This window comes from Nothobranchius furzeri, chromosome 3 (genome assembly GCF_043380555.1).
Source record: "Nothobranchius furzeri strain GRZ-AD chromosome 3, NfurGRZ-RIMD1, whole genome shotgun sequence".
Lineage (NCBI taxonomy): Eukaryota > Metazoa > Chordata > Actinopteri > Cyprinodontiformes > Nothobranchiidae > Nothobranchius > Nothobranchius furzeri.
This window is the reverse complement of record NC_091743.1, coordinates 90,543,958-90,561,295: the sequence shown is the minus strand read 5'-3', so window position 1 is coordinate 90,561,295 and position 17,338 is coordinate 90,543,958. Positions and strand designations below refer to the sequence as shown.

Here is a 17,338-nt window from a genome sequence, read left to right as displayed (position 1 = left end):
AGTGGGTACTGGGATAGCACTGGTTTAGGTATACTGGAGTGGGTACTGGGATAGAACTGGTTTAGGTATACTGGAGTGGGTACTGGGATAGAACTGGTTTAGGTATACTGGACGAGTGCTACAGGCAGATGGAGCAGAAGGAGCTGATGTCGAGCCATTCCAGCATCGGAACCAGATTGGTAGAAACCCCCCCAGAGGAAGCTGCAAATGTTTTCACTTCCTGTTTTTGAGCTCAAGGTTGACTCCTGATGTTTCTGCACTGAAGGTGAAACCAAAGTGACGGCAGCTTTAAAATGTTGACTTGTCTCTGAGGTTACAGCAGCAATGAAAAAAATTACAGTTTTCTTCTGCAAGCACCGTCACATGAGAGCTGAATAAATTACTTTACTTATCAAAGAAAACGACACAAACATATGCAGCAAACATGGAGACTTCTCTTCTAGAAGTGGAGGCAGATGGCACCAAAGAAGTCAACCGGCTTTAAGCAAGGTCCCCTCATCTCTGTTCTCTGCACACAGTCACACGGCAGAAAAGAGGAGCAGACTTTAATGCATGTTCCGTCACATCTTGGCCTGTGAAGGATGAGCAGCGGAGCCGCATGAATAAACAAGAGGAGCTGCGTGGCTGCCTACAGAGCCAGAACGGAGGAATTTAACAGCACAATCTGCGCCTGATGCAGGCTCCGTCCTCTGCTCCTGTGTTTTCATGCCCAAACACTGAAGCGAATCTTTGATTTCTGGGTGGCGCAATGTGTCGTAAGATGATGTGAGCATGGCTAATTGGCACCTTTCTAGAGTTTCAAACGGTGCCACTTTCATCTGCACAGCCACTCAGTCCAACATTTCCATGCCGTGTTAGATTTTCATCGAATCTTTTGCACATCACAGAGGCAAAATACAACAGGACTGTTTCATCTGATGACTGCGAGGCAGTCTTCTGAGCACGCTCTAAACCTTTTCAGGTCGCAGAGGTACGTTCCTCCCCCGTCTGATGGTGACTACACCTTTACAAACATGGACACACGTGCACCCTACCTAGCACCTTTAAGAAACTCAGGTGAGGACCAATTCTCCCTGGTAATTATTGCTCTTTTAAGTCAATCTCTTCCCGTGTTAAACTCTCTGTGCACATCCGATCAAGTTCAGAGAAGAAGACATCGCGCTACAAGGAGAGGGAAAAAAGCATTGCAATAGCATGACCTAAAAAAGTGGTGACACTTCATCTAAACATCTTTAAGGCAGTATTATATCTACTCTCTAAGATCCACTCAAACATCATCTGCAGCTGAACAACTCAACGGAACAAACTGTGTGCAACGCTTTAGGCAAACCCAAATGCAGTGGCTGCACTTTCATACAATCTTTGAACTGTGCTGACGCGTTCTAATCGATGCCTACGTCCTGACGCTCTGTGCTGTGGTGAACTCTAAGACAAAGGATATTGCTACTTCAATATAAAAGTCCGGAGTTTAGAAGAACCATTCGCCCCCCGCATCTCCTCGGTGCTGCACTCGTGCAAATTCCTGGATGAAAGCTCCAGGACAAAGTCAAATCCCCACTGTGGTGCACCCAAAACAAGCAGATGATGCACGGAGAGAAAAGTATTCAAATCACTGCAAACGAGTCACACGGTCCAGAACAAGTCAGCACAAGCAGTAGCAGAAGATCTACACCCCAGAACGTCCATCTGCCGTTTCCACGGGCTACCCTGTCGTCACGTCCAGAGGAGAAAAAGCAGCTCCACATTGTCTCCCTGTGGCAAGCACGAAGAAAGTAGAAAATCCATGAAACCAAAGCGAGTAAACACGTTTTCTCTCCTGTGTACGGAGCACCCGCAGCCATAGAGTGCAGTTCAACCCCTCATTCAGGTAAGGAAGCTCCTTTTCATCACGCCTGTTGATATGTGGTAAGAGAGAAGAGTCATCTTGTCCAGGTAGTTGCTTTTGCGTTGCCCTTTTCCTCTCCTCAGAGCCTTCTGCAGAGACGGACCTACGTCCCTCAATGAGGGACAGAGGGATGGTTCCACTCCAGATGCAGCAGCAGGAGTCAGACGCAGCAGGTGACCGGAGCGCCGGGCGCGCCTGAGGCGCCGCTACGGCTAAGTTCTGCTTCTGTGTTTCTGCCCTGACAAGGCGGGTCGTCACACCTGGACTCCTGTACCGTGGAGATGCAGCATCTGGGCTCTCATAGTCTGTATGCTGCTCATTATCTTTTTCTGATGGCCGACGAGTGTGATCCCCAGGCTCATCACGTCCCTGGAAGAGACAACACATCAGTCAGGAGACGGTTGGTGGACTTCTCAGCAGAGCGACGCTAAAACGTTGCGTTACTCATGTTCTAAAGGTCTGATGGGCTTTTACACTCTGTGGTGTCTACCGGAGCTGATACCAGTGTTTGTAAACATCAAACAAGCCTAAAGCATTCAACATGATGGAGGGGCGGGGCTTACAGATGCTACAGGAAGCAGCCGCTGAGGTTTCGTTTTGTTGAAGGGCTCAAAAAGTAAAACAAGACGTGTTGTTTTGTGTAGCCAAACGAGTTTATTTAACACAACCGAGTCATTAGTGAGCTTCCAGGGCTCAGTGTGAGGATAAAACCAGAGATAAGGGCTGCCCCAAGTTCAACCGACCGTTCTGAGCAAAACAGGAACACGGTGGTGTAAACTAAGGTCCTTTTAGACCCAACCTAAGGGTGATCGAAGCGTGGGGGACACTAGCATTCATGACAAACACTCGGCTAACAGTGGCTCCTACAGCACTCTGCTAAAAGGATGAGGATTAAGTGGCAGCTCAGCTTCTCTGGGCTGTTCTGCTGAGCCAGGAGGAAAGAAACACGCTTTCTGTTTCCAGATTAAACAGTTTTCTAGTGAAGGAGATGTCAGAGGAGTAGTGAAGTGGGCGTAACTCCCGTTGAACTGCGGAAAAGTCTAAACTTTCCCAACTTTAGCGTGGAAATAAGGCAGAGCAGGAAAAAGAGCGGCCTCGGATCACATCTAAGTGTCTGCAGCTTGGGTGAATGAAGCATGCTTTCAGGAATGCCACTGCATGCCACTGAGATGATGTGGTTGGTTATAATTCTGTGCCACCAAGAGGCTTCATATCCACTTACTCTATTGACATCCTGGCCACAGACTCTAAGGAACTGTAGCCAGCTGCTGTGAAGTTGTCTCTGTATCGCTCCATCTTGACGGCTTCCAGCCACTCTCCCACCGAGCGGAAAGCGGCGAAGTCTGGTGTGCTCTGATCTAACAGCGGGCTGATTGGTCTGCAGGATGAGCACAGAGAGACATTTATGTCTTATGTGAAGAGGAAGCCTTCCGCTGAAATTACAATCAAGCAAGAGGCGAGACAAAGCAACGACCAAAGGCCTCCAGCAGGGCGCTAAATTGAGAAGAGGAGAGGAAAAAGTGCTATTTGGAGACTTCGATCCAACAGAAACTCATAAGTGGAAGCAGCCAATCAGCATGCACTTGTGAATCATATTTTTGTCAATACTTTTCATTTCTCAGCACATGCCCTGCTGTCTCTGTAGCATAAAAGGCTGCTTAACCAAGCTGTAACCTCTGAGATCCATCCCACCTCAGGAATGGACGTCCTGACTGCAAATAGAACTCATCTGACAAACGTCGGAGCGAGGGCCGGCGCTCCCGCCGCTCTCACGAGTACGAGCAACTCATTATAGAGATTGATTTAAAAGCCCCGTTATTGGCCGTAGAGCCTTGTGGAGGCCGCTTTGGGGAATCAATTCCTCAGGAATTATCTTTCATCTCTGCACTAGAGAGGCTGAATCATCCACTGAACACTTTAGATAATCCATTAATGCACCATAATAAAAGAAGAAATTCTTTATTGTAAGAGTCCACATTTGAAAATGATCCATTTGAGGTTTTATTTCCGTACCTTGTACATGTTCCCACCGGGGTTTTTAAGGTGTTAGGGTTGCGGATCATTTTATCAAGGACGCCAACTATCTGATCAAACTTGGGACGCTCAGCTCGGTCTTTCTGCCAGCAGTCCAACATCAGCTGGTGCAGCCCTGGAGGACAGTCCATGGGGGCTGGAAGACGGTAGCCTTCTTCTATGGCCTTTATGACCTGGGGAACAGAGAAGGATGCTTTAATTAGCACAGTCACCCTGACAACGCCACCCGAACCCTTTGACATCAGTAAAGCCACCATGGTACCCCTGCTTCACACTGGAGGCATCGGTCTGCAGGGGTGATTCAAACCAGCCGGCATGCGGAAATGTTCAGATGTGTCCCAGAAGCGCCGCGCCGCTAAAACGTTATCAGGTTCTACGTTTACCATGGGCTGCTTCTGGGACACGACCCTTTCTGCAGTTAACGTGGGCTAGACAGGACATCACACGGTTTCAGTGGAAAACGTCAATCAATCAATACTTTATTAATCCCAGAGGGAAATTAGAGTTTCAGTACACACACTTCAGAGGTCAGACATACATAGGCAAGACACATGACAAGAATTGGTGACTGTGGTCATTCGCAACTCTGAGTCGCGCTACCTTAATAGAGATAAGAGGGTTACATGAGGATTGGTTCAGGTGGAGGGAAAAAGAGGCACTTCAGATCTTGTGAGAAGCAAAGAGTACATTAACTCCTACAGATTGATGACCTCGCCAGGCTGAAGTCCACCAATCCGAAGGCAGGGGGGGGGTTCGGGTTTTCACAGCATCTGTCTGCATTCTTTCGTGGGGGTTTTAGTTGCTTGCAGCTCAAGGCTACCAGGGCGTCAGATACAGATAACAAGAATTTGTTTGGGTCAGGCTGAGATAATTTTCCTCTCTGCCTTCAGTCTTTAAACTGATCATTCCAGTCCTTCAGTGAAGCCAAATTTGGGTTTTTAAACCTGTCCATACCGTCCGGTGACTCTCTCCGAGATGACATCCATTTTGCGCACTAATACCGGTATCGCAGCTAGAATATTGTCCAGCATACGATTCACCTCAAGAAACGTCCCGGTCTGAGAAGTCTCCACACGGACGGTGCTTTCCGTGGGTGCGGGTCGCCCTCCAATCGCTCCCGTCTTCCCAAATTTCCAGAAAACCAGATATCCTCCCACTCCAATCAGGAGAAATCCAGTGATCATCAGACCGAATATCCACACGTCTTCGACGTCCTCAAGGACAGCTGGGAGAGGCATACGATCTTCCACTCCTTCCAGGAATCCAGCATATACCCCGCCGGGTGTGTCCCCTGTGGACATGTGGGAGCTCCCTGCTCCGTTCTCATTGTTGAAAAAATCTTATTGATCACATTGAATGACCAGTTTATCAAATCCATGGTTAAAAATAGAGTTTTTCAGAAGAAATGCAGAGAAGCGCTCTCTGGGCAGACAGGACAAAGAGCCTTGGGAAAAAAGATAAGGGAGCGAAAAGAGAAGCGTCTGTACTCTGCGAGTGCCAGAAGAAAAAGGTTTGGTACTTTTCAAAATAAAAGACTACCGCACTCCTTTCATATCTATGTAGATTACATCAATGAGTTTAACATCGGATGGCAGAAACAAACCGTGACCTTTGAGGTTAGGGTTAGGGAGAGAGGCCGCTCTGCAGGTGAGATTCTCCCGGTGTGAGCTGGAATGCAGCGAAGCTCGCCAGTCAGCCGTTTGGCACCGCTGATGCATCCAGAGTGAAGTAGAGGAGAGTGTCGCTCCCTGGTTTAGTGTGTTAAAGGATTATAAATAAGGGACTGCTTCTCTGAACAGCCTGTTCAGAGAAGCCCAAGCTCACAAGCTAACAGCTAGCTAGCCAACTGAAGCTCAACTGTCCTGGCAACGAGTCACAAAAAGCACAGACCGAGCGTGTTTCTGCGGCTAGCATCACCGCGACCAATGCTTACATGATCCGGGGCGTGCAGATGTAAGGAGGTGTGTCTAAGCTTATGACACGTTAAAGCAGCCTTCTCAGAACAAAGCGGCCATTACAACATTGCTGATTAGCACAGGAGAGCAGGTCGGAGGTAAAGGTGGTTCTGAATCATTGAAACTTTTACGGTTTCCCAAAACCCAGGTCGTTAGAAGACATGGGGTCGTGTATGTCCGACGACTGAGCTTCGGTAACGTTTGCTGCTGTGGTCCTGAGTCTGTCGGGAGCAGCGGAGGCGGACAGGATGGAGCGACGGTGCGTAACAACAGCATCGCGCATCAACACTAGTTATTTCATTTGGTCTGCTATGACCTTGTGGAGATGCGTTAGTGGATTTCCAGCTTCTGCTCATTTGTCTTTATTTCCTTTAATCATCTCATTGTGACTCCACGTCGAGCATCAGCAGCTAAGCTATCAACAAACTTTCATTTCATGGCCACAGTGCTTTATTTGATGTATTCAGCCCAGGCATTCCTCCAACATCACAGCCCTTTTTGTTCCTGCTGACCCTGAAAACACACTTTTCCTGTGTCTGCCTCTCCTAACGGGGCTCAGACAGACGGCCCTGCAGCTGGGCTTTAAAGCAGCTCTCACAGAGGTGCATCCTGCCACACACACCGCGTCGCTCTTTATTGGCTCACTCTGGGTTCTGGAATGGATCATCAGATGCTGGAGTAAACCTTTACAGTCAAACACGCGTGCTTGCTGCAGTCGTGTGTGGACGTTGTCACCATTTTAGCACAGAGATGATTAAAAGTCAGAGCTGTGAGAACACGAGGTGCAGCAGGCTGCCCTGTTGCTGCGGTGGAGGGAAGGAGCTGTGCACTTCTCTGCAGATTCCCATCAGATATTCCCATCAGGACGGCTCAGAGACAGAGCACAGGGAAGGGGCGGCAGTGCACTGAAAGCACTGGGAAACATGCAAACAATGTTCTTCCTGAATCCCCGCAGGATGTTTGCTGACATCTTGACAAAGCAGAAAAAAGTCTGATGTCTGTCGACTAGCAGAGCTGTCTGGTTTAGCTTTTCTAACAAGCGATTGTTCAATCAGCAGAGTTCTGCACGAGAGAGACGGAGAATCTTAATCGTGTTCAGCCGTGATGCCGTGGGTGATAGACACGAGAGTCTGTCAGCCTCCACCGTCAATCAGAACGTGTCGAGAGTCCGGGAGCGAGGAGCAGGCTGGAGTGGTCTGGCACAGCTGGACTCTGCAGAAGCAGCAGCCCTGAGAGGAGCACGGTGACTTCATCGTTTTTGTGACTTTTAGAAAAAGAAACAAACAAAGGCGTTTGGAAGAAAGGCGGAACTGCATCTGTTGGTTTTCCCAGATAGAGGAGAAGGAGGATTCTTAACGAGGTCGCGTGTTTAGCAGCTCGGTGTGAACCCTAACTCTTTACAGCGCTGTGAGCTTTGGTAACATCTGCACGAAGCCTCCACCCAGCACACGTCCTCTAGGACTTTACTGGTGTGAAGATGCTGCAGCTGTGGGAGCATCTTTTAAATGAACCGTATTTGAAGCTTCCCTGCGCTTCTCTTAAAGTGACAGCAATACTTCCATCGTTATTACTTTGGGGATGCAGCAACAGACCGATGCTGCTGACGCGAGTTTCTACATACCAGAATATTTTTGCTGAGACTTTTCTGTTTAAAGGCATCTAAAGGAGAGATTGAAGTGATGTGCACCTGATGAGAAGGTCTGCGGCAGCTCCATAACGCTGTGGAGAGGGCTGGTTTTGCTGTAAAGAGGGGCTGATGCTGCTCATGCAGCTAAAAAGACGCCCGCCCTGTTTAACATGGAGTTGTAGGACACAGGACTCAATAAATCTGAACTGGTCCCAGTTCAGACGGACTCCAGCGCCGTACACTGAAGCTGTGTGAAAATGAGTTCAGGCTCAGAATCTTCCAGCGTCTAGCGACCAGCCGCAGCGTGCTGGCCTGGAGGCGACCGGTGTGCGTTAACGCAATGTCTACAATACCCTCAGCAGCGCGGATCAGGTTCCTCTGGCCTCTAGAACAAGAGCCAGTGGAGATGTTAACCCATAATGGTGCAGCATGGTAGCCACAGCCAGCCAGCTGCACGGTGGTGGAAGGCTGGTGGTGTGGGCTTGTGCAGTCACAAATGTCTTCTAGGAATGGAAGTGAGTCTCGCTGTCTGACAGCTGAGGTTTGGGCAAAACCAGCTCATGAAACAGAACCATGACCCAGAACCAGCAGCAGATCTATGGCAGAACGACTGGAACGGAAAACCAAGGTCCTGCAACGGTCCTGTCAGAGTCCAGACGGAGGTGCTGTGGTGGAACCATCAGAGAGAAGAGCAGGAGCCTCTTTATGAAGAAGAGTGGACAAGAACTCCTCTAGAACCAAGAGAGAGGTGGATTTTACCACACACACACACACACACACACACACACCGGTGACAGCAGCTAGAACAGTGGCCCACAGCGACACCGCTCCCAGCTTGAGGGTGCAGGAGCATGAAGTGAGATGCTCGCTTCTGGCTGTCAACCCCAGGAGGGCGGCTGGTCCTGACGGCATATCGGGATGTGAGCTGAGGGACTGCGCAGAACCACTGGCTGGGGTTGTCACAAAGATCTTCAACTTGTCATTGTCCCTGGCCTCGGTCCCACACTGTCTGAACTCCTCCACCATTGTCCCCTTACCAAAAAATCACCTGTAACCTGTATGAATGACCTGTAGCACTCACTCCAGTCCTGATGAAGTGCTTCGAAAGACAGGTCCAGAGTCAGACCATGCCTTCATCCCTCCCATCTTTGATCCTCATCACTTGCATACCGAGCTATCAGGTCTACTGAGGATGCTGTAGCTGTTGGTCTTCATGCTACTCCGTCCCACTTGCAGCATCATGGGAACCACACTAGCCTCCTCTTGGTTGATTCCAGCAGTGCCTTCAGCACTGTCCTCCCAGACAGACTGGTGTGCAAACTGTCAGACTGGGACTCCCTACCCCACCTGTCTTTGGATAAAGGACTTCCTGACAGATCGTAAACACAGGGGCAGGGTGGGCCCCCACATTTCCTCAGCTCTCACTGTTAGCACTGGCTCCCCCCAGGGCTGTGTACTGAGCCCCCTGCTCTTTACGTTGTACACCCACGACCGTGCACCCGTTCCTAACAGCAACATCACTGTGAAATTTGCAGATGACACCACTGTGGTGGAGCTCATATCGGAGGGAGAAGAGTCTGCCTATAGGCACGAAGTGCAGCGGCTGACAGCGTGGTGCACGAGAACAACCTGCTCCTGAACACCGCAAAGACAGAAGGAATTGTTGTGGATTTCAGGAAAAAGAAAACGGATATCAGTCCACTCTTCATCAACGGGGACTGCGTGGAGAGGGCCGCCTCCTGGGTGTACGCATCACAGATGACCTGTCCTGGGGTGTGAACACAACAGCGGGTCCTCGGGAAGAACATCACCTCACATAAACTGCTGGTGTCCTTCTCTCGCTGCTCCATAGAGAGCATCTTGTGCTACTGCTTCTGCGCGTGGTGCGCTAGCTGCACGTCAGCACAGAGGAAATCGCTCCAGAGGATCGTGGAGACGGCCCCGTTGTCTTCTCTGGACGAACTACACAATGTTCGCTGCCTCAGGAGAGCACCCTAAAAGATCCCTCACACCCTGCTCATGATGTGCAGGGTGTGAGGGATAACCTGTTTATATCACCAGTCAAATATTAAAGGTTCAATAATATTAATAATCTATGTATATGGAATAATTAGGGATGGGTACCGAATTCGGTACTTTTTAAGGTACCGACCGAATTCCACAGTACCGACCGAGCACCGATTCAACGTCATTTGAAACGGTGCGTCGTTTCGGTACCCGTCCTTCATAACGAGAACTTGCCAAGACAGCTGCACATGTGCAAGAGCGTTATGTCGTCGGTCGCTGCGATCCAGTTGTAAACAGAGCAGCATGGTAGAAAGAACGCACGCTAAAGCTTGGGTCCACTTCACTAAATGTGTTGGGTAACTGGGTGATGATGAATCCAGCGACAACGATCTAAGTGAGACATCCTCATCTTAATCTGCTCCAGTAGGTAAATAAAATGTTTAAGATAACGTTAGCTTGATTTGTTAGCTTCCGTTTCGCTAATGGTGCATTCGCTTTCTCCTCGGAACTCCGAATTTCTGACTAGAAGAACATGAACGCGCTCTAAAGTTTGGCTTCACTTTACTAAATGCGACGGGTGACTGGGTGAAGATGAAACCAGCGACAGCGATCTAAGTGTGAGGCATCATCGTTTTAATCTGCTCCAGCAGCTAAATAAACTGTTTAAGATAACGTTAGCTTGATATGTTAGCTTCCATTGCCACCGTTGTTATCAGCTAATGGTGCGTTCGCTTTCTCCTGGGAAATTCTAACTTCCCAGTAGGAAAAATCAAAAGAAAAAAGACAGCAAAAGGAATGAAGATACACAGTAAATTTAGTTCACAGTAAAGATGTTTGCTTCAGTTTAATTATCAGCTTATAAAACTACAAGGACGATGTTAAAATACAAACAGTTGTATGTTATTTATCGTGATATTTATCAAATATTGTTATATATTGAGAAAAATATATATTTTATTATAAAAGAGAATTAAAATATTAAACACTCAAAAGTATCGAAAATTGGTACCGTTAAGTACCGGTATCGATTCCTAGGTACCGGGAATTAGTACCGGATCGATTCAAATCTCAAAGGTACCCATCCCTGGGAATAATACATTTTGAATACCTTTATATTCTATTAGCAATTTACCAAAAGTAACCGCTTAGAAAATGTCACACACACACACACACACACACACACACACACAGCTGATTTGGCTCCTTGATGTGCAGAGCCCAGATCTTCTCTTCCCACCGCTGTACGTCGTTGACGTTTACAGACGTTTAGACCGTTATGACAAGAGTTGTTTACTTTAACAACCACCTTCTGATGGCCGCCCCAGTCCGGGGCGGTTTCTCCTTCTCGTGGATTCAGACTGTGTGATTACAGCCAGACTTCTTGAACTAGTTATGTCCGAGGTCACCCCCGCCCCACCCAGCCGCTCTCTGGAGGCTGCTGTTGAACAACGGGTGCCTAAACGCACCACAGGCTGGTGTTTCTGTTGTGCTCCTCTGTGTTTTAGAGTGAGGTCTTTATGAGACGAAGGAGGAATCAGGAACAAGACTCCTGCTGCAGATGATGCAGCACTTAGACACCAGCTCCTCTCAGCTCCATCTCCAGCTCACCCACGGTTCTGGAGCCATCGTGTCCCACCTGCACAAGGGTTCTGCTGGACCGGGACCGGGTCATTACCTAAAGACAAGCTTCTGGTATCATTCACCAAGATTTTCATGTGTTCTGACTATAAGGACGTGAACCCGACAGAGTTTTGACACCTAAGAAAGATTGTACAGGTTCATCAGAACTAGATTTCATCCATTTTGTTTGATTTTAGGACGACATTCTCACACCCTAAGCGTCAAAAAAAGACGCGGTGTGACTGAGCGTGTGTGCTGGGAGCCCCTGCGCGTCGGGAGGCGACGCGCTGTGCCAGAGCGTCGGATACCGACGCTCTGGCACAGCGCGTCGCCTCCCGACGGTTTAAGAAGGCTCTATGTAAAAGTTGTTACTACAGCTGGAACCGAAAATTGACAATCTGCAGCAAAAGCTCATTTATGTGATTAATGCAGCTTAAAATCAGCCAGTCTGAGCTGTTAGAACACACGCGCTGCTGCCTTCACGCTGGTTCATCTAATAAATCTTTACGTCGTCGCTTTCAGGTGACAGTTGCTTATAAAGCACCGCGTCATCCAGTAGGTCCCACTGAGAGTGACGGGGACAGCTGGGATGGCACCAGTGTTGCAGCCTCTCCAGGATCGCCCCGCCCGTGTGATCTGCTCAGACTCCGCCCCTCCTCCGCCCCTCCAGGCTGCTGATGAGCCAAGCTGAGCTGAATCCCACTAATGAGCCTCGCCTGGGATAAAAGGACGTGCCATCAGTCTGGGAGGCAGCGGAGCGGGGGTTCTGCTGTCCTCCAGGCCTCGCCTTGGCTGTAACTAAACGTGTTACCTGTAGAGGATCCACAGAGGGCCCTAGGCCAGGCTGCTCTGACAGTCTCAGTGAGGGTTGGGTTATTTTAACCGTGTTTTATGTTGATACCCCTCCCCCCCGCACACACACACACTCACACACACACACACAGTAGAAGCTGCTGACAGTAATGCTGCCCTAGCCGTTAGCCCATCAGTCGTCTCACACGTAGAAGCCATTTCTCTGACCATAGGCTGTTCAGGGGAGTGAAACAGTTGTTATTTCAAGCCCGTTAGTGCGGTGCTGGTGGTTCTGACTGTGTTACTCACGTCCTGATTGGACATGTCCCAGTACGGCCGCTCCCCGTAGGACATGACCTCCCACATCACAATGCCGTAACTCCACACGTCGCTGGCAGAGGTGAATTTACGATACTGGATGGCTTCTGGCGCGGTCCATCGAACCGGTATTTTACCACCCTGATGAGTGAGAGGCAGGTCAGCGGCTGGAGCAAAGATCAGAGTCGTTAAATCCTCCAAGTTCCTCTAAAACAGTCAGCTCAGAAACACACAAAACAGCAACTGATCAGCTCAGATATGAAAGCAGGTATCGGTCTTTATTCTAAACAGGCGTTGTGAGCTGGAGCAGCTTTGGTGGTTGATAAATCAACTTTATGCAGCATCCTTTAAAAACCGTCACTAGCAGCTTCTCGTGGTTTGTGCCTGCAGCTGCTGAAGGTAAATAACTTTCTGTAGAATCAGAGGAAACGCAAGCATAAAAGCAGCTATTAGCTCTAAGTGAAGCCGTCACATTTTAACTGTTTTAAAGAGCCGAGCAGCGCGAGCGTTTCCTCACATTCCAGCGTCTAGACTCAGTAGATGTTACCTTAAATAAAAACCAGCACCGGGTCAGATCACAGAGAATGATCTCATCAGTGCTTCTTAACCTCAATCTAATTAAAGGGACTTTACGGAGTTTTGAATTTTTATGCTCGTGATCGCCCCCTCAGGCCAAAAGCGTAACGGCAGCTTCAATAGTAGGCTCGTGCACGAGGCGCATGCTGTACATGCACACTCCTTAACAAAAATAATAGCTGAGACAGTCCTGTGTGTGTGTGTGCGTGTGCGTGTGCGTGTGTGTGTGTGTGTGTGTGTGTGGCCCGGAGGACAGGAGAACGCGCAGCTAATTAATTAAATACTTTGGTTCTGTAGCTTTCTCTTCAGCACAGCCGACAAAGGTTTATGATGGATCAGTCCTCCTGCATGCTCAGATCATTCCCTTCCCTTGCTTGAAAAATTGTTCCAAAATGAAAGTTGAACCCACATCTTTTTTATCTGTGAATTCAATGCCGTTCGGCGAGTCTCAAATAAAAATTTGGGCGTCTTACTGTAAAAAATATACCATTAATGTAAAAAAGAAACTCTAAATAAACAATGTTCACATCCAGAATCAAACCCAAATCTGCTGCATGGGAGTCAGACATCTTACAAGGTGAGCTACAGTAGACGTATCTGTAACTTTCCTTGATGACAGCTGAAACAACGTCAAACCAAAGAACGGTTCGGAGTGAAAATGGCTATTTTGTTGCTAATCTGCAGGAAATATCTAGAAGAAAGTTCTACAGAAAGTAGCTAAGGGTCCTCAGAAATGTAGCTAGCTTTGTCACTAGGCGTTAGGAACAGCGACAAAGTGGCACTGCCTCTCTCTCTGCTGCTAAAGCTACGGATAGCGAATGCTACGGGCTATGCCTGAGCGTGAACGCGCATGAAGCAGCCTGCTCGACCCGAGCATCTCTCTTTTTCTGTGATTTTACAGAAAAACAGGCAATCACAGTAAAAATGCCAGGGCTCATTCTACAGGACCAGGGCATTGCAGGAGAATGTATGAAGAAGACATTTATTATTTCTATACATGTTTTGGCCGTCACACTTCCATAATGCCCCTTTAATCAGACACTAACTAGTGGAAGAGTAATCTAAAACACCTTCAGTCTGCTGAGACACGTGATGCAACCTTCAGAATAAAAGACAAACGTGCCAAGATGTTGAGGAAACAGGAAGTGGCGTGCACTCGCACTCGCGCGCGCACACACACACACACACACACACACATACACATACACACACATACACACACACACACACACACACACACACACACACACACACATACACATACACATACACATACACATACACACACACACACACACACACACACACACACACACACACACACACACACACACACACAAACTCTCTCTCTAAACGCTGTTTTGCTGCATCCTTTGCGGTTTTTTAAGCCACCTAAACTGAAGGATGTGAGAAGTTCTCTGGAAGGAACGGTCCTGATGGACACGGGTTTGGAATCTGACCCAGCAGCAGCAGCAGAGAGATAGTGATCTTCAGCTGCGTTCATCAGTCAGGTCAGCACGGCGGTGTCTTCCCTCGGATGTCTGCTTCACGTCTGATCGTCACATTTACAGCATTTTCATTTCCAGCCTGATGTAAAACCTGGCGTGAACCAGAGAGGAACCCTGACTGTGAAAACGAAGGACTGGGCCGTTTATAGGAGGCGCTGCCGCTCCTGGGAGAGCTGCTGGAGTCTACCTTGGCATGCACCTTTTGTTCTGCTCCATTTTCATGCACCAGCGGCCGCTTGATAAGAGAATTCAGACAAGGCTCTGGCTACGGCGCTAACTCTTTAATTGACTCACGGTTGTTGTGTAGACAGCCTCGGGATCGTCCTCGATCACTCTCGACAGGCCGAAGTCAGAAACTTTACATACGAGATTGCTGTTGACCAGGATGTTCCGTGCAGCCAGGTCTCGGTGGACATAGCCCATATCAGCCAGGTATCTCATTCCCGCTGCTATGCCCCGCAGCATTCCCACCAGCTGGATGACTGTGAACTGACCATCGTGTTTCTGCGCGGAGAGGGAGACACAGGCGGGTCAGCCACGGGGGAAGGTGGGTCATGGCGCCGCAGCAGCTCCAGAACAAGATTTATGATGTTTATGTGCTGCAGAGCCGCGGCTCTCTGGGAAGCTCCGTCGTGGTGCACAGGAACCTTCTAAAAGATGCTGCACCTTGTTTGGAGGTGGTACTCACCCTGAGGAAAGCATCTAATGAGCCGTTCTCCATGTACTCGATGACAATCATGACCGGCTTCCCTGAAGCAAAGGAGGAACAAAAACAGGAGCTGATTAATTAATTCCTACATTTTAGTTGCCTTCATAAAGCTTCGCTGAGCCGAACCTGGTTCCAACTTATTTTTAGCTCCACGTTTTATTTTTCTTTTAATTAAAAGTCACCATCTGGTCCTCCTGTTAAAGCGTCTAAACACGTAACGGTGGCTAACGCCATCAGACACTGTTTCATCTCCGCCTGCATGGCTGCTTCACAGGAGACCAGACGCTACCTCGAGTCACGACTCCCTCCAGGTGGACGACGTTGGGGTGGTCAAACTGTCCCATGATGCTGGCCTCGCACAGGAAGTCCCGCCTCTGCTTCTCCGTGTAGCCCACTTTCAGCGTCTTGATGGCGACCGACATGTCCCGCTTCCCGGGGAGCTTCAGCCGGCCGCTGCACACCTCTCCAAACTCTCCTGTGAGCGTTGAAAGCGCTCATGAGTGAAGGGGCCAGCAGATAAAAAACCCGGCGCCTCACACTGACACATTTATTAGTGTACTTTGAGACAAAGCACCTGCGCAGCGCTAGAATACAAATTGGAGTACGACACCTTGCTGCACCCAGGGGACTGTAACCAGAGCTATAATAAGACGTGCTGGAGACGCATGGATACCGTCGCTGACCCGCGTGGCAGCCATTCTCAGCTGCAGCTTCCTCCCCGACTGCCTCTCCCAACACGGACCACACATTAATTGTGATGAACTTTTTCCCCTCTCTGCGATCGCTCCATCAATATAAGAAGCATTAAGCTGTGTCCCCATCCAAGGTGTAAATATTTGGCTGTCAGCATGATGTACGAGCGCTCGCAGCCACTAAACGGGAAGAGCTGACGGTGGGCTCACCTGCTCCAATCACTCGCTCGATCTTTATGCAGGAGGCATCCAGCTCCTTGGCGAACTGATGGACAGCCCTGTTCGGGTCCTCGTAGGTTTCCGGGTCAGTGTAGGTTTTGGTGCCTGGAAATTTAACTGTGGAAAGGTGAGAGGGTTACTGTTATGATCAGGTACGCACGCCGCGCTCCGGCAGGCTCCTGACAGCCACACGACCACCGAGGCCAGTGAGTCAGAGGGAACGTCAGCCATGTCAGAGAGGCCCCGCAACACACACACACACACACACACACACACACACACACACACACACACACACACACACACACACACACACACACACACACACACACACACACACACACACACACACACGCACGCACACAGCTGAGGCGACCTCGCCGTCTAACCAGCCATGAGGGTTCAGCCCTGCTGCAGCACTGGAGTCAGATGCTTTTATTTTCTGTTTCCTGTAATCTGTTACCATGGCAACGCAAGGAACTAAGGACCACCAAAGCATATCCAACAATCCATCCAATAGGGCTGCAACAACGAATCGATAAATTCGATGAAAATCGATTACTAAAAGGGTTGGCAACGAAGTGCGTCACCGATTCGTTGTGTTGCACAACTCTTCCAAAAGCCGCCCCCCCCCCCCCCCTTCCCGCCGGCCTTTGCGCGCAGACCGGAGCAAGTCAGATCAGCGCGAAGGAGAGCCGGCAGCTGTTTGGAAGTGGAACATGGCAGAAGCAGCGAGTAAAAACTTCTAATGTTTGGGAGCATTTTCAGTTAAATCAGGCGACGACATTCGTTACCTGCAACGTTTGTAGGTCAGACTTAGCATGGCACGGGAGTGCTGCAGTGATGATGCAGCGTCTTAAACGCAAGCATGTCAGAATCATCAGCGAGGAAGGAGAGAGCTCGGTGTCCGGGTAAGTTAAAAACTTTTCAAAAGTGATTCACCCAAGCCCTGGATCTGCCACCGCTATTGGCTAAGAAGTATGCTATGATGTAAACTAGTACATTATGATGTCACAATGCTGTCGTGGGCCTGAGTGTGTGTGCATTTGTTAGCGGCTCCGCCCTCTCGGTCTGCCAGGCAACAGCGTGTGTTGCATTTTTCAAACATGAAGCGAGAGTGGAGTTAGACTCTGGTAGGGGGTGACTTGCTCTTTAAGCTGTTTAACTTGGACCAAGCATTTTAGGTCACAGATAGGTGTAGCTTAGGGTCTCTGTCTATACACTTTATAAGACAATTTAGGTGATGGCATGTTGTTTTTCTGCTATTGAACTGTTTTCTAATAATGTTTTGTTTAATAAAGTGAAGGAAGGAGAGAAATAACGTTTCCTTAGCAGTTTTTAAAAATGTCCCCATGTAATCCGATTAATCGATTAATCGTGTCGAGACCCCATCCGA

At 48.9% G+C, this 17,338-nt stretch overlaps 1 protein-coding gene across 2 annotated transcripts in view; it reads right to left on the bottom strand.

Moving 5' to 3' along the window:
- Window positions 1-1,929: 1,929 nt before the first annotated feature.
- epha7 (eph receptor A7) overlaps window positions 1,930-17,338 on the bottom strand; it is a 108,722-nt gene continuing 93,313 nt past the window's right edge. For both annotated transcript variants that reach the window (XM_054733724.2, XM_054733725.2), the window contains exons 10-17: window positions 15,934-16,059; window positions 15,321-15,506; window positions 15,011-15,072; window positions 14,617-14,826; window positions 12,230-12,379; window positions 3,899-4,092; window positions 3,108-3,263; window positions 1,930-2,254 (exon numbers count right to left, since the gene is read on the bottom strand). In XM_054733724.2, coding sequence (XP_054589699.1) covers window positions 2,140-2,254; window positions 3,108-3,263; window positions 3,899-4,092; window positions 12,230-12,379; window positions 14,617-14,826; window positions 15,011-15,072; window positions 15,321-15,506; window positions 15,934-16,059 — 1,199 coding nt within the window. In that variant the 3' untranslated portion in view covers window positions 1,930-2,139. The remainder of the gene's footprint in view (window positions 2,255-3,107; window positions 3,264-3,898; window positions 4,093-12,229; window positions 12,380-14,616; window positions 14,827-15,010; window positions 15,073-15,320; window positions 15,507-15,933; window positions 16,060-17,338) is intronic.